Below are 27,185 nucleotides of genomic sequence, written 5' to 3' on the forward strand. Positions count from 1 at the left end.
TTGTGGGTGCTCCGTCTCTCTAACCTACTACTGGCCACCAGAGACAATGTGTTCTCAGAGGAGAGGAAGACACTTACGTTTAGCCATGATTTTTCTCAGGATATTACATAATTCAAAAGCAGAGATCTCTGCATCCTGTGGAAATGTAACAGAACAGTTGTAACAAAATATTCATAGTAAGCCAAGCCAGATGTGGAATCTATGTAACGGGGAAGGGCATGAGAGGGTTAGCTAGAAGATCTATTGCATTTACCCGGACTGAATAAAATTTGCACAAATGAAATCAAAAGCTCTGCAATGTTTTAAACTGTCTGCATTTTCTAATCTGGCTAGCACCTCTCATGCTAACAGCAGATACTGGGCATGCTCAGGACTCCTTCTGATGAGTTTGCCAGGTCTAGCTTTTACTCTTGAAATTTCCCATCACCTCTCGTGCTCCAAGCACACTCTGTCTTGGACTTCAAATCCTTCCATAAAACCCACTCCTTCTGTGAAACCTTCCTGTGCTGATCTCACTGGCCAGGTCTGGATTCCATTGCTTCCGCACTGCTTTCTAGATGTGAGCCAGGGCAGTGGCTCTCAACCTTTTCACACTACTGTGCCTCTTTCAGGAGTCTGATTTGTCTTGTGGACCCCCATGTTTCACCTCACTTAAACTCCTTGCTTACAAAATACAAAAGTGTCACAGCACACTATTACTGAAACAGTGCTAACTTTCTCATTTTTACCATATAATTATAAAATAAATTGATTGGAATATAAATATTGTACTTACATTTCAGTGTATAGTATATAGAGCAATATAAACAAGTGATTGTCCGTATGAAATTTTGGTCTGTACTGACTTCGCTGGTGCTTTTTATGTAGCCTGTTGCAAAACTAGGCAAATCTCTAGATAAGTTGATGTACCCCCGGAAGACCTCTGCGTAACCCCAGGGGTATGCATACCCCAGGTTGAGAACCACTGAGCTAGGAGACTGACTCAGCAGAAACAACCGCAGGTGCAATCAGCAGAGGGCTTAACCAGAGTAAGTCTAAACAAGATAATGTATCACAAAAAGAGTAATAGTAACTCTCCCTGCCTGGGGTTCGCTCCACTCACTGGAGCCCTGGGTGTATAGCCAGGAAGCTCTTTCCTCTGAGCACCCATGCAAGAGGCAAAGGGGAAGCTCAGCTGAGCCTTTTTCTCTGGGGACCAGATATTGCCCCTGTATCTTGTCATACCTGGTTACTCCATAAGCCAGATTTTTCAGAAGGGCATGTGCTCAGCAGCGTGCATAAAAGTACATGTGCAACTTGCATATTTTGCGTGTATAATTGCTGTGATTGCTGGATGAGCTGAACCAGGAACTTCCAGAGCTAAAGGCATGAATCTAAAGAGCTTGACCCGAAGAGCTAAGTTCTTTAGCTGGGGGCTATATGAGACTGTGATGGGACATCCACCCCACACTGGCCTGTAAGGGGTTACTGGAGCCCTAGGGAGGCTGTGCAGAAAGCAGCCAATAGGAGAGGGGCTGTGAGGAGCAGCCAATCAGGGTCGGGCAGGCCTATATAAGAAGAGTTGCAGAGCAGAGGCAGTAGCTGCCTGGAGCTTGAGGAGGGAAGATCAGGCTCTTAGCAGGAGGAAGGCGTGCTAGCACCCTGGACAAAGCAGTGCTGCCAGCAGGGACCTGGGAAGCTAGAGAGAACTCCTGGCTAGCTGCTAAGACTGGCAGGCTGAAGTACTGAGGTAAGGGGAAGAAGGTGCTGGAGGCCATAGGATAGTGGCCCAGGGAAATGAACTGAGGAGTCAGAGTGGACACAGCAAGTGGCAGCCATCTAGAGGGTTCCTGGGCTGGGACCCAGAGTAATGGGTGGGCCTGGGTTCCCCCCACCCCCACTCACCACTGAGGAAGTGGCTGCATTAATGGACTATGATATTGTCCCCTGGAAGGGGGGAACACAGAGTGTGACACAGCCGGAGAGCAGTGTCTATGAAGAGAATGCCGCAGTCCTGGGGGTGGTGTGGGTCCGGGAACAAAAGTGATGGCGGCGAGGCACCACCAGAGGAAGATGCACTGGCTACCAGAGCTAATTCCCATTTCAGCCACAAGGAGGCGCCGGAGTGGTAAGTTACACAACCCATTGCCTTTGGTAATTAGGCACACACCTGTGGACATTTTGGCTTGCACAATGATGTATGTATGTTTTGCAAATCTGGCCAGCACATGTGAGTTAAACTGCTCATTGGAACAGAAGACAAAGAAGATTTGTGGAGAACCATGTACACTAATAATAATGGATAAGAATATGTAAGAGAAATACCCACCGCTCCAGCCAACTGCGCAAAAAGTTTTTTGAAACTGGGTTCAATGTTCTCTTCACTGATGTCGTTCTAGAAAAGGGTTTGAATGGTAAAAATCAACCTGTTATAAGGAGGGACATTGTGTCGGAGATGCTGTTTCATTAGCAATCCTATTTAAACGAATGCATTTCCTTAGCTATGGTACAAGTAACACTGCCGATTATTGCATTGGAAAGAATTTTTAAAATCTAATTTTTACTATTGATTCTATTTTTGGTATGTTTTTTTTTAACAAAACCAAATATTGGACTAAACTGAACCCGAGAGTGTCTGTTTAAAGAAACAAAAGTAAAACATTAAGATCCCACTCCTGCAAAGATTTACATACATGCTAATTAAGTAATCTCCTGCTTTAACTACTAGGACAAGCTCTCGCTAACAAAACTATACATATAATCCTGCATCCCTTTCACAAGCCATTTCATAATGTCAGTGGGACTACTAACAACTACGTATTGCTGGATTGGGTCCCTATACTCAAATATGGATTAATGTCTACATCTGAAAACTGAAGCCTCTTTGCCTAGGCGTGAATCATTTCAATGAACAGTATCTGATCTGGTATCTGAGCAGGCTGAGTTTTGTTGCTGCAGGTAAAGGCTGAAATCTATTTTCAAAGCTGCTTCTGATGTTTTCATTGACTTCACTGGGAGCCACGTATGTACATCCAAGAATCTGGCTTCAGGATGAAATAGGAGTTCTTGACGGATTATGGACTAACAGAAAAAGACTACAATACTGTGCATGTTTTGTACTGCTCGAGAAACGGGGGAGTCAGAAATGCACATTCAGATAAATGGAAAAAAGGCGTGATCTATCAATGAGGTTAAGATTCTGTCAAAGGCATTTTTAGTAAAAGTCAGGGACAAATCGCAGGCAATAAACAAAAGTTCACAGAAGCCCACGACCTGTCCTTGACTTTTACTAAAAATACCAGGAGGGAGGTGGGGGATGGCAGAGGAGAAATAGAGTGCTGCCAGGGGGGCTAACCCAACCCCAGCTGCTGCTCTGGTGGGCCTGGGGGCCGCTGCTTCTGCATCAGCAGCCCCCAGAGCTGACCGCTGGCAGCTTCTCCAGCCCCACCGCTGCTCCTGCCCCAAGGGCGCTGACCTAACCCCAGGCATGGCTTCAACCGGGGGCTGCTGCTCCAGCGGTCCCTGGGTTGACAGGTGCTCCAGCCCTGCCCCAGAAGAAGTCACGGAGATCCCGGCAAGTCACGGAATCCGTGACCTCCATGATAGAATCGTATCCTTAACTATCACCTTTCTGTCTGTGATAGGATCGCTTCAATAAGCAATATTAAGGTGGGGGGAAAGAAGATATACCTCTTCAATATTGGCCTCAATTTCATCATCTACAATCCTAGAAAGATAAAAGGATTGATGTTAAAACAAACGAATAAAAAATAAACGAGCTTAAGCAGAAGTTTTACTTCAATACTGGTTCTTTTAACTCCTGTAATATAGCATTAGAAAATACTAAAAAAATCCATTTAAATATTAATTGAAAATCAAGTTGTTAATAATAATTTTTGAGGATGACTGCCCACAGAAACTGACTTTCAAGCAAACCAGTGCCATTAACATTATTCCAATTATGACAACATAATTTTTAGTTCATTTCACCCTCAAAGCACTTTACTTTTACAAACCATGCAACACTCCTATGAGGCAGGTAAGCATTACAGATTCAGAGAAGATTCATTTTAAGGCCAGAATGAACCAGTATGATCATCTAGTCTGACCTCCTACATAGATTATTTTTCACCCACTAACGCCTGCATCAAACCCATATCTATTAACTTCCCTATTTCAGAGGGAAGGAAATAGGCATAGAGCATTTCAGTAATTTATCCAAGGCTTCAGAAGTAATCCGAGTCAGAGCTGGAATTAGAACTGGCTCCTACTCCTCCATTGAGATTACTAGACCATCCCATTCTGTTAGTACACAAGATGCAGCAAACCAAAGGAGGAGAAAAGTTCTATTCAGCTCATGTGCTGCTACTTGTGTGGATCTATCACCTGGGGAAGGAGCGTTGGTGAGTTATGGTTGAGGGCAGAACTAAAACTGAATAGCTACTTGAAGGCTGAAAATAAACAATGTGGCAGGAGACCCAGTTTTCACAGGAGGCCGTGTAACATGCAGGCCTAGAGTAAGTGGCCTTTTGTGTTTGTATGTAGGATTTGTACTAGGGACCTAGAGATGAAAAGCTTCCTAACACATTTCCAATCCCCTGAGCCATCCCTTCCTCACACTGTGACAGTTTTGAAATTCTTCTCTTCACGGAATAATCATGATTATTCTGTGTACTTCCCAAACGGTGCAGTTTAGAATCAGTCGTGTTTAACATTTCACATTTTTAATCAAGGAAGACATTCAGCTGGGCTAGTTCCCTGGGCCTTTTCCCAGCAAGATTTCAAAGGTGTGAGCTCACTTCTTATGACTAATTGTGGGCTCTAGTCCTACAATTGGGCTTTAGAGGCAATAGGAAATCATGTACATCTCATTGTGAGAGTTAACATTTCCACGAATCAGAGAGCCCAGCTTGCTATTATCTGGTGCTTTCTTTAACACTTAAGACTCAATTGGTTACTGCTCAAATAATCAGCGCCTACGCTGCCAGAATCAATACGAAATCTGTCCATCACCTTCTGCTGCGTTTAATTAGAACTCTCCTCACTGGTGCTCAGAAGCAATGAAGAAGTTGATAATGGGTTGGATTCAATCCCGTATTAAAGAGGAAATTGAAATTCAGGCTGATGCTCTGTCCTCCTAGATGCTCACCCTGGATTACTAAGTACACAGTGTGAGTGAAGGACAGAGCTAATCTTGCATTAGCTGGGCCCTGTAGGTTTCAGTAAGACATTGTCTGATTCTGAGTGAGTTTAAAGATGCGGCACTGACAGCCCTGGAAACTGAAGTCCTTCACCCAGTATAAGAGGGCGAATCGATGCAAACTTCACTTCAGCATCACTCCACATCTGCCCCTTGCACCTTTCTTCCTCACCTCCCTCCCTCTTCTCACCAGCTCTGTCCCCCTCACCACACTCCCTTTCTCTGTCTTTCCATTGAGCTAATCCCCTCCTAACTAACTTGCCTTTGCAAACTGTGGAACTAACATGACATGGGCCACAGTCACATTGATCACTCTGCTTGTTTGCTACATCCCTTTCCCCTACATATTGTCTGTCTTGTTTATCTGGGGGCAAAGCTGTCTACTACTTTGTGTTTTTATAGTGCCTAGCACAGTGGGACTGATCTTAGTTGGACCCTGGACACTACTGCAATAAATGTGATTAACAATAACAAGAAACTTCTCCACACTTCCCTGCAAATAGGATAAACAGTCCTAAACCCTCACTGGAAGAGACCACCACTAGAGATCAGAGGGTAATTCAGATGCCTTGGTGCCTTTGATCATTGGCCTCTCAGATGAGGCTCTCAACGAAGATGCCAATTGTTGTGGGGTTTTCCTTTAATGCAGATACCTGTCCACAGGGAAATGGAATGAAACCACAAACTCCTTTCACATGGGCCAGAGTGGCATTATCTCATAGTAGCAATTTTTGATCATTCTACATTTAAACCAGTGAGCTAAGGGGATCCCATTAGCAATTCTCAGGGCCATCCAGTCCCTCAGAGACATCAGATTTATCTGGATAATATTTCTGGATTACCATGAGGAGGAGAGAGAGGGTGCATTGGCTACGTACTGTGAATCTGCATTCTTTTCAGAGAAGACTCGGAGGCAGAAATCCCCATCCTTGTTGGGTTCAAAAGTGGATGGCACAATGACATATTCTCCTGGAGGCAGTTTGAATCGGTTTAGTACCTCTCGGAGGTTGATGAAGTTGTTTGATTTTTCTCTGGCTCTGTTCGTCAGGAAGAAGTTTTTGCTCAGATGAACGTTTGTCTGGCCAGAAAACTTATTCAAACAAAGAGAGTTATTTCAGTTCAGAGAGAAGCTGAAGACAGTACAGTAAAATGTTATCTTTCTTGCGTAAAGATCAATGCAACAGAATTATGAGAGAGAATAAGTAATGGCATGGTATATAGGTTTCATTGGCACGAGTTTGCGATGGTCACCTTACTTGTGAGTTTGAGGGCTAGTGCATGTTACGCAGGTCATCCCAAATGAGGGTCAATAAAACCTTTACGCTGGACTGTCAAATTCTAGATACATTACACAGTTTGGGAGGAATTTGGCAAAATATTTAGGATTTTAAAGACATGTGCTGGGTGTCATCCTTCACATCCCACCGACCTGGAAAGCCAGGGATGTCTAAGGGTCTGTCTCTCTGCTAATGTGGTGTGTGTATGTTAATATTATACTTGATACAAGTCAGGGTATACTGGTTTAGGACAATAGAGCATAATCTTAGTGTTCAGGGAATCAAACAGCTCCTATCTTATTGCAATTGCCCTCAAACACAGTCATAGTATACAAAAGCCTAGGCTTGTATTAACTAGATGCAATTGACAATAGAGACCAAAAGGGACAATAAAAAATCGTCATTTGGAATATTCATTTTGTGCCAAATTTGGACCCTGTGCAAGCCTGAGAAAACAGGCTACCTAGGGAGGTTTGCTGGGTTTGTGCAGCAAAGAATCCTACCCATGTGCAGAGCAACAATACAACAAAAACAAATAGCTTCCGGCCTGGAATATCTACTTATAGACTTAGCAAGGTCAGCATTGTCCATCCAGTGGAGTGGTCTCTCTTTATCCGTGCCATTAAACCCCGTCTATGAACATTAACCACTGAGAATGGAGGAAAGAGAAAATGCACATTACATACCTGCGAGGGCAGCTGCAAAAAAAGCGGAAAGGGACACAAGTTATTCATTTGTTCATTGAAAGGAAACTAGCAGATAGGTTAGATAATTATTACTATTATTCAAGGTCATGACATTTTTCTGCTGATATTTCACTCTGCACCTCTCTGATACATATCTAGTGAAATACACTGTAATAGATATGACTATACTCAATACTGCTAGCTGAGGTATATTCTCTGGCATCTTGTATTAAAGCAGGGCACTCAAGCTTTATCCAACTAACGGCCATGTGTCAACTTGTCAGGACTCTGAGGGCTACACCTAACCTGTATAAAATGGAGCCATTAGTAGCCATCTCCTTCTTCAAAACGGCAATATGGCCTTTGGAAACTACAGATCCCATCATGCAATGCTCTGTCATGATCTGAGTGGAAGACCTCTTACTTCATGGTGGGCACTGTAGTCTCTGCAAACTGACCCACTAAATCAAAGATGAGAAACTGTGGGCTCCATTGTAACTCTCCATTGGACACATTCAGTTTGAACATCAAACCTAGGTCATTCCATCCCACTGAAAGGAATCAGGAATACTGCTGGTTTCTGGCTCACTTGCCTTGGCATGAAACTGCCAAGGATTTAACAATTCCAAACAGGAGGTTTCAAGCAGCACCCAGTTCAGTGTTTTTCCTTTGGGATTTGCATGCAAATCTTCTGTAGAATGGGCTGCTTGTTGTCCCTCTCCCCCACCAAAAAAATCACAAGAGGGACCAGGCGGTTCATTAACTGGCATTACAATAATTAATATAGTCTTGCACTTGTCTAGCAACTTTCTTCAGAAAATTCAAACTTGCTTTAAGCCTCACAATGCCCAGGTGGAGCAGGTGCTGTAACATCTATTTTCCAGCGTTGGAAATTGAGGTAGAACGCCATTAAGTAACCTGCCCAAGCTCATACACAACTTTGTGATACAACTGGGAATAGAACTTGGAGAATTAAGCCCTAGACGACACTACGCTTAAAGGAAGTACCAGTGAGCCTGTGTGTGTTTATTAGGAAATAGAGGTGGAGCTGGTTTAGATGCACACACCAATGCCAGCCCCTTTGTATAGAGTCCTTTATCCCAGCCAGTCTTACACATGCTTTCACTGGCTCTGCTCCTGGGCTGATCTTTTTCACACTCGCACTGATCCCCAACTAGCATCCTATCCCCTGCCAGAATCACTCCCATGCTGTCGCCACTCCCCATGATTTGATCAACTGAAGAAGGCTGAGATGAGTGGAACCCAGAATGCATTTCTGACTTTTCATTGTTTAACCCCTACCCTGCCCCTGTACACCAGAGGTGTTCAGCAGCTGGCACTCAGGGTGGCTAGACATACCAGGTGCTGGACAGGCATTGCTGCATATGACTTTGTCTTGTTCCTGAAGCGTTAGGCAGCAGGGAAGCAGACGAGTCATTCAGTGATGACCCCTCACCCTTTTTGAAGTTCTGGGGACTTTCTGTATTTTCTTCTCCTCAAGGAATTTGCATGTGTATGTGCATTGCTCTACTTGCCTCGTAGATCCCAAAGCCAATGGTGTGCATATCCTCCCCCATCTTCCGCTGCCTCCTGCGGTGCTTCTGAATCAGGCCAACCAAGAAGGTGCAGCCCTTCTCAGGATCATTGGGATCCTCATCTTCTTCCTCCAGCTTAATCGAATACTGCGGATTCATCCAGAAGGTATCTGAGAAAACAGAGTTTGTGACACAAACCCCTCAGAGCCTTCTCTGAAACCAGCCCATGCTGAAATTTCTCAGCAGCCCCTGTAGCTTGGACGTGTCCTTAAAGATATAGACCTAAACTTTCAAACTGGGGTGCATAAAGAACAGCAACAATGTCCAGATTTATGTCCCTATGCAAGTGGTCTGATTTTTTTCAGAGACGATGATCACCTGCAGCTCCCATTGAAACCAATTTCCCGTGAAGTCAATGGGAGTTGTGGGGACTTAGTACCCCTGAAAATCAGGTTCTAGGTGTCTCAAAATGAGCACCTGATCACGGAGGCACCCATAGTTGGTGGAAAACGCTGGCCTAAGGGACTTGCCCAAGGCCGCAGAAGAAGTCAACGTGAGAACCAGGATTAGACTCCCCAAGCTCCCGGGGGCCAGTCCCATGCTTAGACCACTAGTTCATAGCTCTCTGTCTAGACACAGCCCAGGAGAAAGACGTATCCAACTGGTGTTTGGCAGGGGCTGTGTGAGAGTTTTAAACAAGTAGTGGATTAAGCCAAGGGCAACTATCTAGATTTTTTTTAAAATCGTCAGGGAAAGAATAAATAGGAGTTTAGTGGAAGCTACACTGAAGGATGAGCCACCCCGACTGAGGGGGATTTTATAGAACTCCATGTGCCCTAAGGAATTCTAGCTAGAATAAGTCCATGTGTGTTTTCTGTGAATGCAGAAGTAGCACTTGGGAAGTCTTACTTGGGTAATTCCTGCAACCCCCAGCAGTGGAGCCACGCCTCCAGTTCCCATCTAGCTTGGTCAGGCTCCACTTCTTGTATTTTTCGTTTGCCAGCGTGTCTGGAGTCAGGTTGCAGATCTCAAGGCGGGAGTAATGTCTCAGGAAATCACTGAATGACATCCTGTGAGAAGCAATGCCACACACAAATCCTGCTTAGAAGGGGAGACTTCCCACATGCCACTTTTCCTAATCCTCCCTCTAATAACTCTAGCTACGACCTGACACTACAGTTGTTGGCCAGGGTGATGAGGTGCTTTATCCAGCCATTGTGGGGACCTTGGGTATTACGCGATTGAAATCCCTCCTACATTGATTACAGGACCACTACACCGATCCATCAAATTTCTGGTGATCCGGATCCTGGACCCCACATCCAATGGGATAGGCTACAACGTCTCTGCTCAGGTTCGCAGATAGCTGTGCGCTTCCATATTATCCCCAGGCCTATTTATCTGAGTCGCAGTTTGTTGGCCCAGGGTATTTATGTTCAAAAATGGAGGAAAACAATCAATCTCCCCTGCTATTCAAAAACCCAGAGCTTCTCACCAAAATTCTCCATCTTCATGTCTCCTGGTCAGTCGCTCTCTCACTTCAGGAGCGACGCTGTTCCAGTTTGAGCAGCTAGAACATAAAGATGGGAGTTTGCTTAATTGTCAAATGATAGCTCAAAGTCCATCCCTAATGCAGTGACTTTGATGGGGTCACTTTGCTCTCCTGTGGCTCCATGTGATTGCAATATGCTACTGTGCCCAGCTCAGCAGAACTCCCAAACTCAGTGGAGTGTGATAGCAATTTAGATCATTAAGACACGTACAAATTTTCACAAGTGCCTAATGATTTTTGGGTGCCTCACTATACGGCGGCCCAGCTCAAGATGCTTTAAAGGTGCCTGAATTCCAGTAAGTGCGGAGCACCTGCCTCTCCCCTGCAAATCAGGCTCCTGCCTGGTGTCTCAGGTTGAACACTCTAAAATGGAGGCACTGACACTTTTGAAAAGTTAGGCATTGTGCCTTTAAGAAATGACTGCTTAAATGAACTGTCAATCAGTAGGATAACTCCTTCTGGAAAAGGAGGAACTGGGACCGATGATCTCCGGCCACTGAAGAGAGCAGATCTATGTTTTCAGTGTAGCAGCAAATATTAAGTTCTTTGTCAAGAATTGTATAACTTTACAAAGATGGTTTCTCCTGAATATACGACGTCTTTTCTATAGAAAACCATACTGGGAGCCAAGTCTTTAGAGAGTCATGTAAGGTGGAAATGACTCAAGGATTTACAGTAACCCTATACTGTAGCCAAAATACTGTAACTTACATGAGTGTGTGTTACAATAGGGTTTATAAAGAGGGCAGAGCATACTGTAAAGTCTCTGTGGGGAAAGCTATGGTCCTTTTAAACAGCACAAAGCAACACACCAGTTTAGGATAAAAAATGCAGAATGCTGGGTCCAACTGTAACTTCAGGGGGAATTTCAGGTAGGGAGAATGCAATTCCCAGTGGAAATTTAGGCATGCCACTGGGGATGAACACCCTCTAGACCTTTAACTCACTTATCATTCCATTTTCCAGTCCACTCCACTTCCCCCCAGGGATTTCGGATTCTGATCAGCTTTTGCATGCTTCCTCGGCAATTCACCTGATGGGATTAGAAGTGCAGAAGGGACTGAGTTACACAGGGAGCCTGTGTTGTAATAAAGACAGAAGAAAGCACAGTGGTTGAAATACTTGCACCCCATTCCTTAGCTATTTATGTCATTTTGTACCTGGTTATTTAGTTGGAGAGGCAGAAAGCCACATTGGCTTTGGATAAGCTCTGATTACCTAATGCATGCAGACAGGAAATTTAGATTGTGTGCAAATCAAATATCTGTATGCTTGGGGGCAGCCAAAATCATTCTTGTGCGGGAAGAATGACATGTCTAAGAGGGTTTAATAATAAAGAGCGGAGCTGCGGAGGGAATGTGAGGTTATTCACAGCACCACTGTAATTCTTACAGTGTGGTTTTACTCTACAAAGCGCCGGAGTAAAAATGGTACCTTCCTACTCAACCAATCTGTCCCCCACATGTATTGAGAGTCATACCAGCAACTGAGTACATACAGGACACTGGGGTGACTGCCCCTGTTCTTGTAAAGACTGCCACAGGCTCTTTCCTCACCACAAACACTCTGGATCTCGGCGGTGCCAACCCCAACACTGCAGTGCCTCCTAGCACCCCACTGAGGCTTTGGTTTGCCAGTGACTGATCCCTATACACACATCAGGGTTAGGACCCATCTGAACTTTAAAAATCCCAACCAGAAATCAGTGTTATTTGGGGGAAGACACCGGATTCATTTGAAGTAGGGAATTGCACAGTGGCTGTGAGCTTGAAGCCAAGAAAATAGATATGCTTTCTCGTGAGCACTGGTGCACTATGGTGCATGCAGTAGCTGAAACAGCACAGAGAAGCCTGTGGGGCTTACTGGTGGGCCTGAGGTCTGAGAAGGTTAATGGGGGTCTGAAATGAAACAGCCACTAGGAAGAGCCTGCAGAGATTTCAAAAGAGTAAAGCCTGGCCCAGCCTTGGGTATGTCTGAGTCAGTAACAGAAGAACTCCCCACTGACTGCTGTCACTGGGAGGGGGAGAGCCAACAATCAAAGGCTAGCTGCAATCCTGCATGCTGTCAATTCCCATTTAGCTTCATCAGCCTGGATGCAGCACGCCAGGGACTGACACCACTTTCATTTGAGAGGCAGGGACATTTCAGGAGTAATGAATAGGGGCCTGATCCAAAGACCATTGAAAAATCAATGGAAAGGCCCCCTATGTTTCCATAATCCGTCTGCTTCCCTTCTATCCTCTCCCATCTTTCCTTTACCGAGCCAGGCAATTCAACGTCTTTCACACAGTGAGATCATCAGTCCCTCCCAGTGGAGCTGCTGGGCAGCTATTCCAGGAGATGAATATGTCGTTCCCCTGGGTATGCATTCCTCTCTCTCATATGTGCATCCTGCTGTTCTCTGAACTGCCTCATTACTCAGAGTAGAGTAATAATCACTCACAGTACAGTGTGCTGGGCTTGGATTTCCCACTGGGAGCTCTGTGCATGGACAATTTACAGTATCACGCGCCAAGATTATAAAGTGGTAACAGGACAGTCTAGGACGATGCCATTTTCAAAACATAAAACTCCAAAGGCTGAGGCCCAGTGCAGGGCCGGTGGAAGGATGTTTCGCGCCCTAGGCGAAACTTCCACCTTGCGCCCCCCCCCCCCCCCGTCCCTGAGCCCCCGCCCTAAGGCGCCCCCCCCCGCGGCAGCTCCCCCCCTCTGCCCTGAGGCGCCCCCCCTGCGGCAGCTCCCCACCCCGAAGCACCCCCCCTGCCCCAGCTCACCCCTGCCCCGCCTCCTCCCCAAGCACACCGTCGCTGCTTCACTTCTCCCGCCTCCCAGGCTTGCGGCACCAATCAGCTTAGGCCCCGCAAGCCTGGGAGGCGGGAGAAGTGAAGCAGCCACGACGTGCTCGGGGAGGAGGCGGGGCAGGGGTGAGCTGGGGCGGGGAGTTCCCCTGCGTGCCGCCCCCCCCCCTTGCTGCAGGCAGCCCTCCCCGCGCTCCACTGCCCCAGCTCCCTCCGCCTAAATGCCGGCAGCGACCGGGGCGGCCGAAGATCTGGCTGCCGCGGTCGCTGCCAAAGAAAATGGCGCCCCCCAAATCCTAGCGCCCTAGGCGACCGCCTAGGTCGCCTGAATGGTTGCACTGGCCCTGGCCCAGTGAGCCTAAAACACAGGGAAAGTGTGTGAGGGAACATTCTCCTGGGCGACATGGGGAAAGTGTCTCTCTTCCCCCAAGCCTGTTGACCTTGATTGGAAAATGACCCAGCTGTTTGTAGAAGAAGGGAGAGTCACATTAACCCAGCACACACTGAGGCTCTGTGTATTGCCTCAGCGACGCCCAATCCACAGAGAGCCACTCTGCATCGTTCCAGTGTTCAACCGCTCCAAACGTGGAGAGAACTCAGAACGTTACTCTCGCCACCCAATTTTATGCACATTGTTTTAGTTTTTTTTAAATAAAAAAGAGCATTCAATAAATAAGTGATGTTAAAAGTTTTGCATACTGTAAATGTTTGTGAGGTAATTTAACCACAAGAGGGCAGTTGGACTCAACACTTTACGGTATATAGGCTCTCACTGCAAAGGTAGAGATGGTCAGAAAAAGGGAGGGAGGGGGTGTAAAATGTTTCTTGCCAAACCCAAAAAGTTTTGTTTTCAGCTGAAAACCTTTTGATTTTTTTCAACAAAAAGCTGAAAGTTGCCATGGAGAGCAGACACGTTTGTGAAAATTGTCACAAATCAAAACCCAATTTTCTGTCAAACTAGTTTGACAGAAAATGTTCAACCTACCCAAAAGGTTTTAAAAAAAACAACAACAGTGAAATGTGACTGTGACGCAAGCAAGCGGGACACCAGGCAAATACAATCTGTGGACAACGCGAGAGAGGTTACCTCTTCGGCTCCTGTAACGGAGTATGCATGGCCTTTGACCAGCTTCTGAGAAGTGACTGCCTCGGTCTCAGCTGCGCTTGTGATCTGGAAACACAGAGCAATTCAGTGGTGCTTATTAGTCTGAGGATACAACTAACTACAGCTTTTATAAAGCTCCCTAAGAGCAAGAGTTTAGCTGCTGCACAGGGGTACTGGGAGGATCAATTGGGTGTTTGAACAGGAGCTTTAAAACTAGCCAGTGTCCATGTGTCCCAGGGTGCTCTAGTAGTGGCTGCAATCTAAACTCAGCTCTGTGCCATACAGCTGGCATCTAACGGACATTCTCCTTGAGCTCTGGAAGAGCTTCTGCTTTTGTAGCAGGATATGAGTTTACTTCCTGATGGGCCCATGAAGTTCCCAGTGGCCACAGGTGTGCATAGGACACACATAAAGGCCTAAGTGGCCACTGACTTGCTACACTGCAGTATCACAATTCATGGTAAGCAGCATGAATATCACAGATACACATTTTGGTGCAATGCTGTGTGGGTAGCTCAGGTTTTTAGGAGTAGCATTTGGACCCCTGCTCATTGAGATGGCAGAGCTAGAAGAACCAAGGAGACAAGAGCTTGCCCATTGTGCATCTTGCTGCACATTGAACATTCATCCTCACTCAACAGCTGTCTAAATCTGCATATGAGCTGTATGGTCTTAAAAAGAGCTGGCTGCAAATCCGCCATTTTTTATTTTTAAGGTATGTTATCTAGTGTGCACCAAAGAGCCATGAAATCAGGACTCCTGGGTTCTGATCCATGCTCTGCCACCAATTTGCTGGTAATCTTGGGCATATTGTTTAGCATCAGTTTTCCCCTCTGTAAAATGCGGATAAAACTTCCCTACCTTGCAGGGGTGTTCTGAGGTTGAACTAATTAAAATATTTATAAAACCATTTTGTGCTTCTCTAACACCTTTCAACAAAGGAGCTCAGTGTATTTATTCTCTTTTCCCAGCTAGGAGATTTGAAAACCTGGATCATTCTGGGGTAGAAACCCAGATGTCAGATTCTTATCAAACTGCACGCTAGAAAAACAGGACCTAGAAAATGCAAGAAAATCCTGAGTAGGAAAGTGTACTGTGCTTAGCAAACTATTTTTCCCATTGTGAAGTTCCTCTCTCTTATAGCTCTTGGATTTAACTAAAATTTGGAGGAAAAATTTGGGTTTATGTTGTGAATGGACGTTTTTAAAACTACTTACCCTCCCAACTAAAAAAAACTAAGATCCATGATCCCTAGGAGAGTTGACTACCCCATACTGACAATACTTAGCAGGCATACAGTGCTTAATATCATCTAAACTTCAATCTATGGTACTAATTTTTGACTTAAAGCGCCTGTCTTTAGGCCTTTTTCTTTTCCTGGTCTATTTCCTTTAGACATTCTTTGCTTTGTGTTAATTATGGGGGTATGTTCAAATGTTTTAGGCAGTACTAAGCTCCTTTTTTGTTTGTTTATATACAGATAAAGTACACACTATAATGACTGAGATTTTGGCAGTGGACGTATTCTGTTAAAGCCATTTAAAAGCCTGCCAATGTATCTAGCTTCCCTGTTTCAGCCTGGATTTCATGCAACCCTTGGGAACAATTTCTGCAGCAATAAGGTAAAGAGATTTCTGCAATGCTAGTGGCCTGCAGTCCCAACTCTGCAGAAATCCTTGTTAGCAGCAATATGCTGGGATCCCTGCCTAAATATTCTGAGATTCCTTCTTTCCCAAAATCCAGGGCCAGGAATAACTTCCTCCCAAACCAGTGGGATTTATTTAACCCTTTCAGACTCTGATGCACAGTGGAAAGCAAGGGTGTGGTACACAATGCAGTTAAATCCAACTCCCACGTAATCTGGGCATATCAGAAGAGTTAATAAATTATCCTTCTAGCTCCAGAGAAAAAAGATCTCTGGCTCTTACATGCCACTAAATCGCTGATCAGTAATGGCTGAGTTTTCCATATTCTGTGATTTGACCCCCCGGAGGATTATGTTGCCCCTGATACTCCTGTACCAAATTCTCTAACCATGAAATAGAGGACAGCTGGCCTCTCTGAGCTAGCAGCCTTAGTAGAAAATTCCAAGGGTTGTGTGGTAACTGAGCACAGCAATATGCTGATTGCTCCCTATCTACTCCTGCTGCAAGGGATATCGACAGTCTGGTAGAGAGCTGGACTGACTTACGTCAATAGAGCATCCGAGGAGGGAACCTTTTAGAAGAGCTTTCTGGATGATTTTGAACAGGTCAGGTGGTGCCTTCTGCAGCTCATACCACTCTGCAATTCCGCCGGTGAAATCCTCAAAGCCTTCAGTGGTGGATCCTCCAGAGAGAGCCTCGTATGACCCATTCACCCTGCACAAATGACATTTACTGTTTCAACCTTCTCTCTGAGGCAGCTCCTCACCTAGTATAAATTGTCATAGCTAAGATGAAGTCAATGGAGCTCCACTGATTTCAATTTAGCTATGACAATTTATACCAGCTGAGGATCTAGCCTCTCCATCTATGTTTTTCCTACCCCTTCATGGCAGAAAAGCCAAACGTAGGAACTAACATGCTGTACGTCAGGAATGTGGGTTTGTATGCCCAAACATGCAATGACAAATGCTCAAGACTGTATGTAACCAAGCACATGCCCCCCTCTGCCCCCAGGTTCGATACAGCAACTAGACCTCAGACTCCTTTATACCTCAGCTGGTATAAGTCAGCACAGTTCCACTGAAGTCAAGGATCTGTACATTCAGAATAAGGTTCCCACTACTAGATGCAAGAATTCCTTCCTGAGACTGGAACATCAGACTTGGGTGTCCTCACTATGAATCAGAGGTTTGTACACACTGGACTGGAATACCATGAGCTCCCCAGAGGTCAGCTGGCTAGCAAGGCAGTGTGACTGGTATTCTGTCATGACCTGCTTGCGACACGTGTAATGTTTCTTCCATAACCTGGACTACCAGAGATAAAGTACAGAGAAAAGGTTTGGCCCCAAAAGAAACCACAAACATTAGCGTTTTCAGCTACAGCCTGTAGCACCTGTCACAAACCCACGTTATACAATCAGCTGAAGCAGTCAGTGATCGGTATCCTAGAAGATTTAGAAGACTAATTAGACTGACTCTACCTCCATATAGTTCCAGATATAGGACAGATACTCCACCAGATATTAGCTTAGGCATGAGGAGGTCAAAAGGTGAAGCAGAAAGGAAGAAGTCTCATTTGTTTTTAAAAATTGGCCCTTTACTTACTTGGCATAGGCCTTCTCCAGCAGAGCACTCCAAAACTCGCTCCCCTCTGCTGAGTGAACGAAGAGCAGCTCTCCGTTTTTGGTGGGGAGCTTGTCGTCAACAACAACATCTACCCACTCCCCATACTGCCAGAACTGAAAGAGAGAATGAAAAGGACCTGGTTGCTGACGATTGCCACGTGCATGGGTTACAAAGCCATGCCCTGGACAGAACCTTCACAGTTGAGTCTCATGTCAGTGCATGTCCTCTCTTGCATTCTCTTCTATTCTCCTTGGTTTTGTCTCCCTGTTCTCTGCCTGGCTACTCATTAAACATTTTTCTTCAGCTTTTAGTTCATTGTAATAATCTTGCATGGATTTTTGTGCTTTGAACATGTAAAGTATGTATTGTTATGTGGCTAACTATATGGCACAAGCATGTGATGTAACTGCAGCTGTTCTGTGAGCTTTAGGGTTATTTGATTAGCTTTCCTTGCTTAGTTTGCTGCAGAGATGGATAAACTAGTTTGGATACATTTAAGAGTCAAGCAGATCCTTCATTCGAACCTCAACCTGAACCACGATGGGACTTTTCTGAAGTTCAAAAAGATCTGGATAACTCACACAACTGGGCGCTCTCAGGAAAAAAAGTGTCAGTGCCAAAACAGTGTACAAGAAACTGCTCTCCTGGTATTTCTGGATCCATTGATAGGAGGAAGTTCTGGAAAGTTTGTTCTTATCAGATTAGCAGCAGATTCATTGCAAACTGAAGGGCCCCTAACTCCAGTTTTACACCAGTGAGATTCCATTGACTTCCCTGGAGTTACTCCAGATTTACATCAGTGTAGGAGAGAGAAGAATAAGGCCCAAGGAGTTTGGAAATTTCAGGGTTCGGGTAAGCATGAGCTTTCAGTCTTGTGAACAACTGACTTGCTTTGATCTTTTGAAGTTTGTGGTTCTCTGCCATAGACATCAGACGATACCTTGGTTACCACAGACAGTGTTAACCCAGGTTGTATTACTGCTTGGGTTATGATAAGCAGTAAGAGGGCTGATGGCGGAATATTTAGAAGCACCTGCTTAGAACCATGGTACTGACTCAGTCAGCATTCCATCCCTTATCACAATGTTGCTTGGGAAACTTCCCATAAGAAGCCAGGTCTGCTAAGGCCTTTACCCCCAGTGTGAGGAAATCTAAATTTTTCTGCAACTCTCTAGCTGGTCAACTAATGCTAATGATCTTGGCTGGAAGTACCTCCTTCTGTTTAACTCCCCAGACAGATAATGGTTTCCGTATCCAGTATTCAGTCCGGCAGGGGGTCTTTGGCAGAATCCTGCCTTATTCTGAGATGCTTCACTTCTCCGTTCTGGACTGAGAGTGGAGGGAATGGCCCTTTGTGGAGACTACACAGTGGATCTGGACAACAAACACTACAGGACTGGAATGAAACCCACACTCCAGTCTGACAGACCACCACTGATCTTTGAGAGACACAATAACCAAAATATGCCGTTTCAGTTCTTCGGCTGGTGTAAATTGGTGCAGCTCCATTAACTTCAATGGAACTATACCAATTTACATGAGGTGATCCAGCCCACCATGTTCCTCACATTTTGTCACTATATGACTCTTTAGCAAAAGGCAGAAGCCAGGTACCTGGAAGTGGAAGATTCCTGCATATTTGTCCTGGAAGCTCTGATCTTTGGGAACAACTCTGGCCAGAATCTCTTCATTCAGGGTAAGAGATGCAATGGCTGCCAGCAGCCAGCAGTCACCTGTGAATACACCAGAAAGTATTAGCCCTTAGTTTTCGTACTGTGAAGGAATTTCTGTATGCCTGAGCATAGGGTCAGGGAAGGATTTCACCTCTGCTTCATTCTATGCTTCTACTTTTCTGGGAGCTCAGCGACTTGACATAACTCATCAGACCTTCAAGCCTATAACCAGGTGGTCAAGTCCTGGGTCTGACAGAAAATCTTGTTTTGTTTCTTAATGAATGGAAGCATTGCTATAGTAATGGTGGTGGTGATAAATAACCAACATGCATGGCCCCTCTCAATGCGCTTGACAAACTTTACAAATAATTGCAAACTTTCTGCACTAGCATCACTTGACCCATCACTGAAATGCAGCTGTGACGCTGGCAAACCAGGTGCTAGCTCTTGCCAAGGCTTTAGGTCTCAGCCAAGCACTGACAAATTTATTGCTGGAAACCAATCTTTCACACCTGTGTGTAAGTATGGTTCAGATGGATATTGAACTTATAACAACGCGTTTAGTGTTTAGATTTTAATGCATGCAGCAATTTACAAGCATTTCGTAATCTCACTTGTACTATCTCTATCACATGCTATAAGATAATATTTAAGTTTTTGCTTTATAACTGTAAAAAATGTTTTCTCTGAAACGGTCAGCCTGTCGGTCCTGCCTGATGGACAAGAGCTGATCCCTTCTACCAAAACTAAATGAGCCATTCTGAGACATCGCAATACAAAGACTTTGTTAATTGCCCCTACACAGCCATGAAGATGCTACGTGCAAAAGGGCTCATCCCATCAGCTTGAATTCTGGAAGAAGGAAAGTGAGATAGCGAACAAGAAAATCTGTAATCTCCTGCTGTTGGACTCTCACAGGGCTGGAGCTAGGAAACAAAAGCAGAGATCCCCGGTATCAACCTGGGTTAGCCCTAAGAGACATTCAGTGCTGACAGATTACTACAACTCTGTCACCTTTTGGAACCATAGACTGTAACTCATTTTTGCATATGTTTGCCTGCTTTAACCTGTAAATAACTCTCAATTTCTTTTTCCTAGTTAATAAATTCTTAATTAGTTTACTATAGGATTGGCTACAAGCGTTATCTTTGGTGTGAGATCGGAGGTACCAGTTGACCTGAGGTAAGTGACTGGTCTCTTGGGACTGGAAGCAACTTGAATCTTTTGTGATCTTTGATGGATAGCAACCAACTATCACTAAGTCCAGCTTGCCTGGGTGACAAGATAGACTGGAATGTCCGTGACTCCATAGTAACGCTGTTATAGTGCTTCAGGAGTTCATATTTGTTACTGGGTTGGTGAAGTCTAATTAGAGAACATACCACCAGTTTGGGGTGTCTGCCCTGCTTTTTGACAGTCTTCCTCGAGGTTGGCACCCACAGTCATGAACGACTCCAGATAGCGTGACACCAATCACCACTGCAGTAGAAGACAGCAGCCTTTACAAAACATGAAGTGACGTTGATTCTGATGAAAGGTGCTGGATTGCCAGCCCTGGTGAGTGAAGTCCTCTGTCAAACCACAGCACAGGTAGCAGCACTGGAAATTTCTGCATACACTGCCCTGCCAATGTGCCTCAATCCTGATCTGGAGACATGCCTTCTAGAGGTGGGGGTGGCAGGTAATTTACAGTCAATGGCCCAGTCAATTCAATGCCTGTCTGCTGAGTTTCAGTTGTGGGCGGCCTTTAAACAGCACCCAGCCGTACATTACACAAGTTTGGTGTGGCTTGGCCCATCAAACAAACATTAGCGATGAATGAAACCGGCTTCAGTATGTGCATTTAAAAAGAAGATGCAGTTAGGACTGGGATCACTACCGCCCTGCGTCCTTCCACTGCAAAGATAATGCCAGTTAACCTTGCTGAGTCAGCAGGACGATTCCTTGGCTTCTCCAGGCCTGCAGGGCTCACTCTCCTTTCAGGACATTAGCTGCCTGACCTATTCAGGAATGTAGAGCCTCCTTCCCTGTTCTAAGCCATCACTTTTGACTCCAGGCATAACTGACAAATAGGCATAATTGTAGGCCATTTCTATGCAAATGCTGCATTGTATCCAAGAAGAGGTAGAAATGGGCCGTTTGTGATTCCTTAACACTGTTGTCTACAATGGGCCACGGACGCCTTCTCAGCTGTTCCTGGAAGAAATGCAGAACCCCAGCGTGGGCTCAATTAGTTTGAAAGTAGTTGAATATTAGCTCTGTATCCCTTTGATTAGTTTTTTGTGAACCCTGTTGTGGGGCTCGCTGCCTTCTGTTTGTGGGTATTTACTAGACTCTGTTTTCAGGGACTCACCTTTGCCCAGATTTCTTTTTCTTTGTTTGTTCTGTAAAAGGCAAAAGATACAACAAGCTCCACCACGTAAATGCATTTTATGTATTTTAAAGAAAATGAGCAGTTCTGTGCTTATCTCAAATTAGGGAACGGAGCAGCACGGGAGGAAGAAAACGTGGTGGCTCTAGGCACGTACAGCAGCTCCAAGCGTGTTCCTCTCTTCGTAGGGCCAGTACTTGCCTAGGCAAGCACAGGACGTGTTTTCCCCCCACATACTCCTCTCCAGTTCATGAGCAACTGCAGATTTGCTCTTGCAGACGTACCCTAGGGACTGAAGCTCTCACGAATTCCCATGTACAGCATCCTCCTAAATGATCTTTATAAACCAAGGTCCTTCAATCTCCCAACCTTTCTTATTTGTCTCTGTGGAAATTCACTGAAGCCCTTCTGATCCAGCCCAAAGTTCCAACTTCTGGGACTTGCCATCCATGAGTCAGAAAAGGTCTGAAGGACAGCCCTGTTTCTTAGTGCGGTATGCCCTTCTGCCCTCTCTGGGACAAAGCCAACATACACTCTGGCTGTAGGCTGGAGCCTCACATTCAGTACCAGCGATGATGTACTTTTCCTACAGACAGACAGAAAAACATGCTTTCGCGAAGGGGAGGGAGAGGAGACTGACTCCATACAAATAGCAATTTATCTATTTTTGTAGTTATTCTTGGAAATAATAAACATGAGTTCAATAGTGAAAGATCACCTTTATGTGCAATGACAGACCCTTTGAGCAGCCTGTTAATGAGATGACCAGTGCTTTTAAAGAACCTCACGATCCCAAAGAGCTGAGTTCCAGGGTATGCTCCTTTGACTGCACTTTTCCAACTGATTTTTTTCTCCTGTAGCATATAAGGGAAGGCTCCGCTGATTAGAGCAGGAAGCTAAGAGTTAGGACTCCTGGATTCCATTCCCCTTTCTGACATTGCCTTGCTGTATGACTTTGGGTAAGACAAGGTCTATGCCTCAGTTTCCCCCATCTCTAAAATAAGTAGTGCTCCTCATCTCCCTGTGCACCCCAAATATAGAAGAGAGCCTTGAGATGAGGCATTGGAGAACAAAAGGGCTGTTGGGGATTGTGGGGTCCAAGACTCACGGCAAGAAGGGGCTGAATGGAGCAGCAGTTAACCGATGGCTGTCAGATGGCCAGCTGTCACCACTGGAAAAAAGATCAAAGTCTTGTGAATGGGAGCAAGAGAAGGGTTCATATGGGTGTCTGGGAGGAAGTCTGGGGTGGGGTCATTTAGCCTTAATCCACCTTCAAGTGCTGCCACAAGCTTAACTGCTGCAGCACAAACACCATTCTTTTGAGAAGTACGGGGATCTTGTAACTTCCTTGCACCCCCTCTGTTTTGCAGTTTTTCTCTGTCAAGATCCCGGTGGCTGGATTTATCCCTCAGTACATCTCAAGGAAGAGCTGGAAGGGGTGAATTTTTAAAATAATTTGCAGACCTGAGTCGCTCTTCTTTTTCTCATTTCCTATACTAAATGGCATGAAACGTAAATAAACCTTAAAACCCACCCCTTAGCCGAGCTCCAATGGCCAGCTCTGTTGCTGTAGAGGAGTCCTTGCTAGCTGGGATGTTATTTTTCCAGGAAAGGACCACTGAACAAACACACACTTCCAGTTGGAATGACTCTAGCTGTAGATTAAAGTACAATGACAGAGAGCAGAAGTCAATTTCCCATGAGAGAGCACAGTGTGCATGTCTCCTCTGTAAGACGCTTCATCAGTTCTGCCTCACAAAATGGCAACTGCCCTTGCAGACTCCTTAAATATGTAAAGATGAAGAATAGGGGAAGTCATAATAGGAACAGAGCTCCACGCACTCTAGGTCCATTTTGGAACGCCACAGTGCTCAGGAAATGGGCAGAGGATATGGACACAAAGCATTGGGGGTGTGAAATACATTCTTAACAGGCTATTTACACGTCTTATAGTGATAGACTCAAAGAGCTCAATCCATTTAGCTTAACAAAGAGAAGGCTAAGGGGTGACTTCATTACCGTCTATAACAGGGGTGGGAAACTATGGCCTGCAAGGTGTTTTAAGGTGGCCCACAAGCCGCACCATGCAGCTTGCCCCTGCTCCGGCCAGGGCACTGGCTCGGTCCCGCTCCGGCTCGGGTGCAGGGTCGGGGCCATACCATGCAGCTCTCAGAAGCCGCGGCATAGCCCCGCTCCGGCTCTTACGCGTTCCAATGGGAGCTGCAGGGGTGGTGCCTGCGGACGGGGCAGCGCGCAGAGTCGCCTGGCCGCGCCTTCACGCAGAAGCCAGACAGGGGACATGCCACTGCTTCCGCGAGCCACTTAAGGTAAACACCGCTTGGACCCTGCCCCCATGCCCCAATCCCCTGATCCCCCTCCCACTCTCCAAACCCCTCGATCTCAGCCCAGAGCACCCTCCTTCACCCCAAACCTCTCATCCCCAGCCCTGACCCCGGGGCCCACACCCCCAGCCAGAACCTGCACCCCTTCCCACACCACTGCCCCAGCCCTGATCCCCCTCCTGCCCTCCGAACCCCTCGGTCCCAGCCCAGAGCAGCCTCCTACACCCCAAACTCCTCATCCCCAGAGCCCGCACCCCAACCAAATTTTGTGAGCATTCATGGCCCTCCATACAATTTCTATTCCCCGATGTGGCCCTTGGGCCAAAAAGTTGGCCCACCCCTGGTCTATAAGTACCTATATGGGGAGCAAATATTTAATAATGAGCTCTTCAATCTAGACGAGAAAGGTATAACATGATCCAATGGCTGGAAGTTGAAGCTAGACAAATTCAGACTGGAAATAAGGTGTAATCTTTTAATGGTGAGAATAATTAAGCATTGGAACAATTTAACAAGGGTCATGGTGGATTCTCTATCACTGACAATTTTTAAATCAAGCTTGGATGCTTTTCTAAAAGCTCTGCTCTAGGAATCATTTTGAGGAAGTTCTCTGGCCTGTGCTAAGCAGGAGGTCAGACTAGATGATCACAACGGTCCTTTCTGGCCTTGGATGAGTTTGCAATTAGTTACAAACACCTCTGTCCCCTGCTGCATGGGTTATTCAGAGCCTCACAATGATCCTATTTGTGGAGGGAAAGGTTGCAGGGCCCCTTGCAACAAGCCCTCTAGGCTAATGAGTGCAGTGGCCTCATGCTCTCCCCTACACAGCCTGCCAGCACAGAAGTGCTATTGTGCCTCTGTTTTTCTACCAAGGAATCCCCAAACAAACAGTCACGCACTCCGCTCGGGTTCAGATGCACTTGGAAAAGAATGCCCAGAAATTCCTTCCACATTGAGGATCTTATTTTTACACAAGTTCTTCTTTCTTAATCCTTAAACTGAGAGGGTTTTGGTCACTGGCTCACTCTGTCTCCACCAGGGACAATTAAAGAAGTTATTGGCCCAGAGGAACGGGAAAGGAGGTTTAAGGAAGATCAGAGCTCTTCCTAAAATCCTGGAGCCATTGACAGGTATAGATTGGACTGGTATTTTGGCTAAGATGCTTCACCCCACATCATTATCGTACACAATAAAGAGTGATAAATAGTTTCCTATTAGCCATAAAAATAATAACGAAGGCTGCGAGCACAAGTATGCTAGTGGGATGTGGTGGTGGTGGGCAGGCCCGCCGATGGGGGGGGACAAAAGGGGCAATTTCCCAGGGGTCTGGGTGATTTAAAAGGGCCCAGGGGCCCGCAGGAGTCCCTGGCTGCCGCCGCCGGCAGTGCAGCGGAGCTAAGGCAGGCCTCCTGCCCACCCTCATTCCGCACTGCTCCCAGAAGTGGACGGGAACTGCGGCCAATGGGAGCTGTGGGGGCGGTTCCTGCGGGCAGTGGCAAGCGGAGTCCCCCTGGGCCCCCTGGCTAGGAGCCACTGCCAGAGGGGTGTGCCGGTCGCTTTCAGGAGCCGCCCAAGGTAAGCACCAACCCCCTGACCCCCTCCTGGCACCCCAACCCCCAGCCCCAACCTAGAGCCCACATCCAAACTCCCTCCCAGAACCCAACCCTGCACCCCTCCCACACCCAAACTCCCTCCCAAAGCCTGCACCCCACACCCCAACCCCCTACCCCAGCCTGGTGAAAGTGAGGGAGGGGGAGAGCGAGCGACAGAGATGGGGGGATGGAGTGAGCAGGGGGCATGGTCTCAGGGAAGGGGCGGGGCAGGGCAGGGCATGGGTCTTTGGGTTTGAGCGATTAGGCAATTGGCAGCCCTACCGGGCGGGCATGTGAAAGCCCTAGGTGTGCCAGAAGAGCGCGCCTAGCAGCGCAGCCGACAGCTCGCTGGGCACCAGCCAGCCCAGGCGCAGCACCACCCAAATGTCAGGTGGCCCGCATCCGCGCAGGCCCATTGACTATTCTGCCCTGGGACCCAGAATTGCTGTCGGCGGGCCTGGTGGGGCGGGGGTGGATGAGATCATCTCTCTCGATGGACATGGCCCAGCAAAATTAAGAACCTGATGCATATGCCCAGCTAACAGCTTTACTCCTTTAGGGTCTTTTGCTTTCGGCACTGAAGGTACGTCCTGGGTTCCATCCCTGCTAATGGCTATGGTATACGTTTGTATGTGATGTGGGTTCATTACAGCGGAGCTGTACTGCAGAGAGTTCTGAGCACATTTTGAATCAATAGAGTGCTCTCTGATCCGGCCACCCCACCACCTCCTCCTCCATGTGCATTTGGAGACACAGGAAGGAATAGCCCCAACTGACACTCCCCTTCTGAATGTGGAAACATTGACTACTGAGCTTTTTTTTTTGCTTTGCTTTTTTTTTGTCAAGTCGTGTGTTTTAATTCCCTTCCTTGTTTTTAGGCTTTGGCTCCGTTGTTCCCTCATGCTGGGATGGGTCATCGTCACTGCAGTATGCAGTGGCTTCCCCGCCTTGGTTGTAGTGCAAAGCACTGAAAGCAGCACTTAGACAAAGCAAACATCCCACCCTTGTGGAACTCAGAGCTTTCACCTCGCGGTGCCCAGTGCAATCTGTCCTGTTTTGGCAGTGACTGAAGGGCAATGCCTGGCTGACAGCCAGCGGGAACTGCACTGATTGTTTCATTCCTGTGGACTGACCTGCAAATCGCACAAACCCACCGTTACATTAACTGGGCCCAGCCTGGAGACTCAGCCACCTCCTGCTCAGGGTTAAGGTTTATGTGTGGGAGCTGCAAGCAGAGAGGATTTCAGCCTCCAGACACCTTTTACCAGACTTGGTTCACAGCTAATGGCCATGTGCCAAGAGTGAGATCAGCAGGGGCTGCCAGGGGTGTGTGTAGTGCCTGGTGGGGGGAGCTAGATAAAGCTGCCTGTCTCTGAGAGTGGAGTACAAGGAGACATGGGGCAGAGCTACAGTTGGTTCCCTTGCCTGTGCTCTGTGGGCTGGGTGGGACAGCTGGAGGCAGGTTCTACGGAGGTTCAGGTCAGGAGGCATTTTTTCCTCTTGATTGCTCAACCTGAAATGTAACCCCCGGTGCAAATACAACAGCCTGGGGGTGAGCTCACTCTAACCGTAACAATACTGGAAACTTCTCCGAGTCTGCTGTAACTTATGCTGCCTTCTTCCCTGGGCTTGTGGGGGGTTGGATCTGACATAACTTGGAGCCTGTACCCATGGATCCTCTCTACGGGAGCTTCTCAGGCTCCAGGGGCGTATACCAGGCACACGACATTCTCCCTTTTCCCTTCCCAAAGCCTAGGAAGTGAAGGGTAGCAGCGAGCCTTTGACGTTTCCATGTGTGGAA

At 46.5% G+C, this 27,185-nt stretch overlaps 1 protein-coding gene across 1 annotated transcript in view; it reads right to left on the reverse strand.

Annotated features, from left to right (window-relative positions):
• CAPN2 (calpain 2) overlaps window positions 1-27,185 on the reverse strand; it is a 49,808-nt gene that overhangs the window by 10,677 nt on the left and 11,946 nt on the right. The window contains exons 3-15 of the mRNA XM_065401351.1: window positions 19,021-19,139; window positions 17,386-17,519; window positions 16,324-16,492; window positions 14,115-14,198; window positions 11,177-11,262; window positions 10,173-10,247; window positions 9,587-9,747; window positions 8,678-8,847; window positions 7,143-7,154; window positions 6,058-6,269; window positions 3,670-3,706; window positions 2,309-2,374; window positions 78-135 (exon numbers count right to left, since the gene is read on the reverse strand). Of these exons, the coding sequence (XP_065257423.1) occupies window positions 78-135; window positions 2,309-2,374; window positions 3,670-3,706; window positions 6,058-6,269; window positions 7,143-7,154; window positions 8,678-8,847; window positions 9,587-9,747; window positions 10,173-10,247; window positions 11,177-11,262; window positions 14,115-14,198; window positions 16,324-16,492; window positions 17,386-17,519; window positions 19,021-19,139 (1,383 nt within the window). The remainder of the gene's footprint in view (window positions 1-77; window positions 136-2,308; window positions 2,375-3,669; window positions 3,707-6,057; window positions 6,270-7,142; window positions 7,155-8,677; window positions 8,848-9,586; window positions 9,748-10,172; window positions 10,248-11,176; window positions 11,263-14,114; window positions 14,199-16,323; window positions 16,493-17,385; window positions 17,520-19,020; window positions 19,140-27,185) is intronic.

This window comes from Emys orbicularis, chromosome 3, assembly GCF_028017835.1.
Source record: "Emys orbicularis isolate rEmyOrb1 chromosome 3, rEmyOrb1.hap1, whole genome shotgun sequence".
Classification (NCBI taxonomy): domain Eukaryota; kingdom Metazoa; phylum Chordata; order Testudines; family Emydidae; genus Emys; species Emys orbicularis.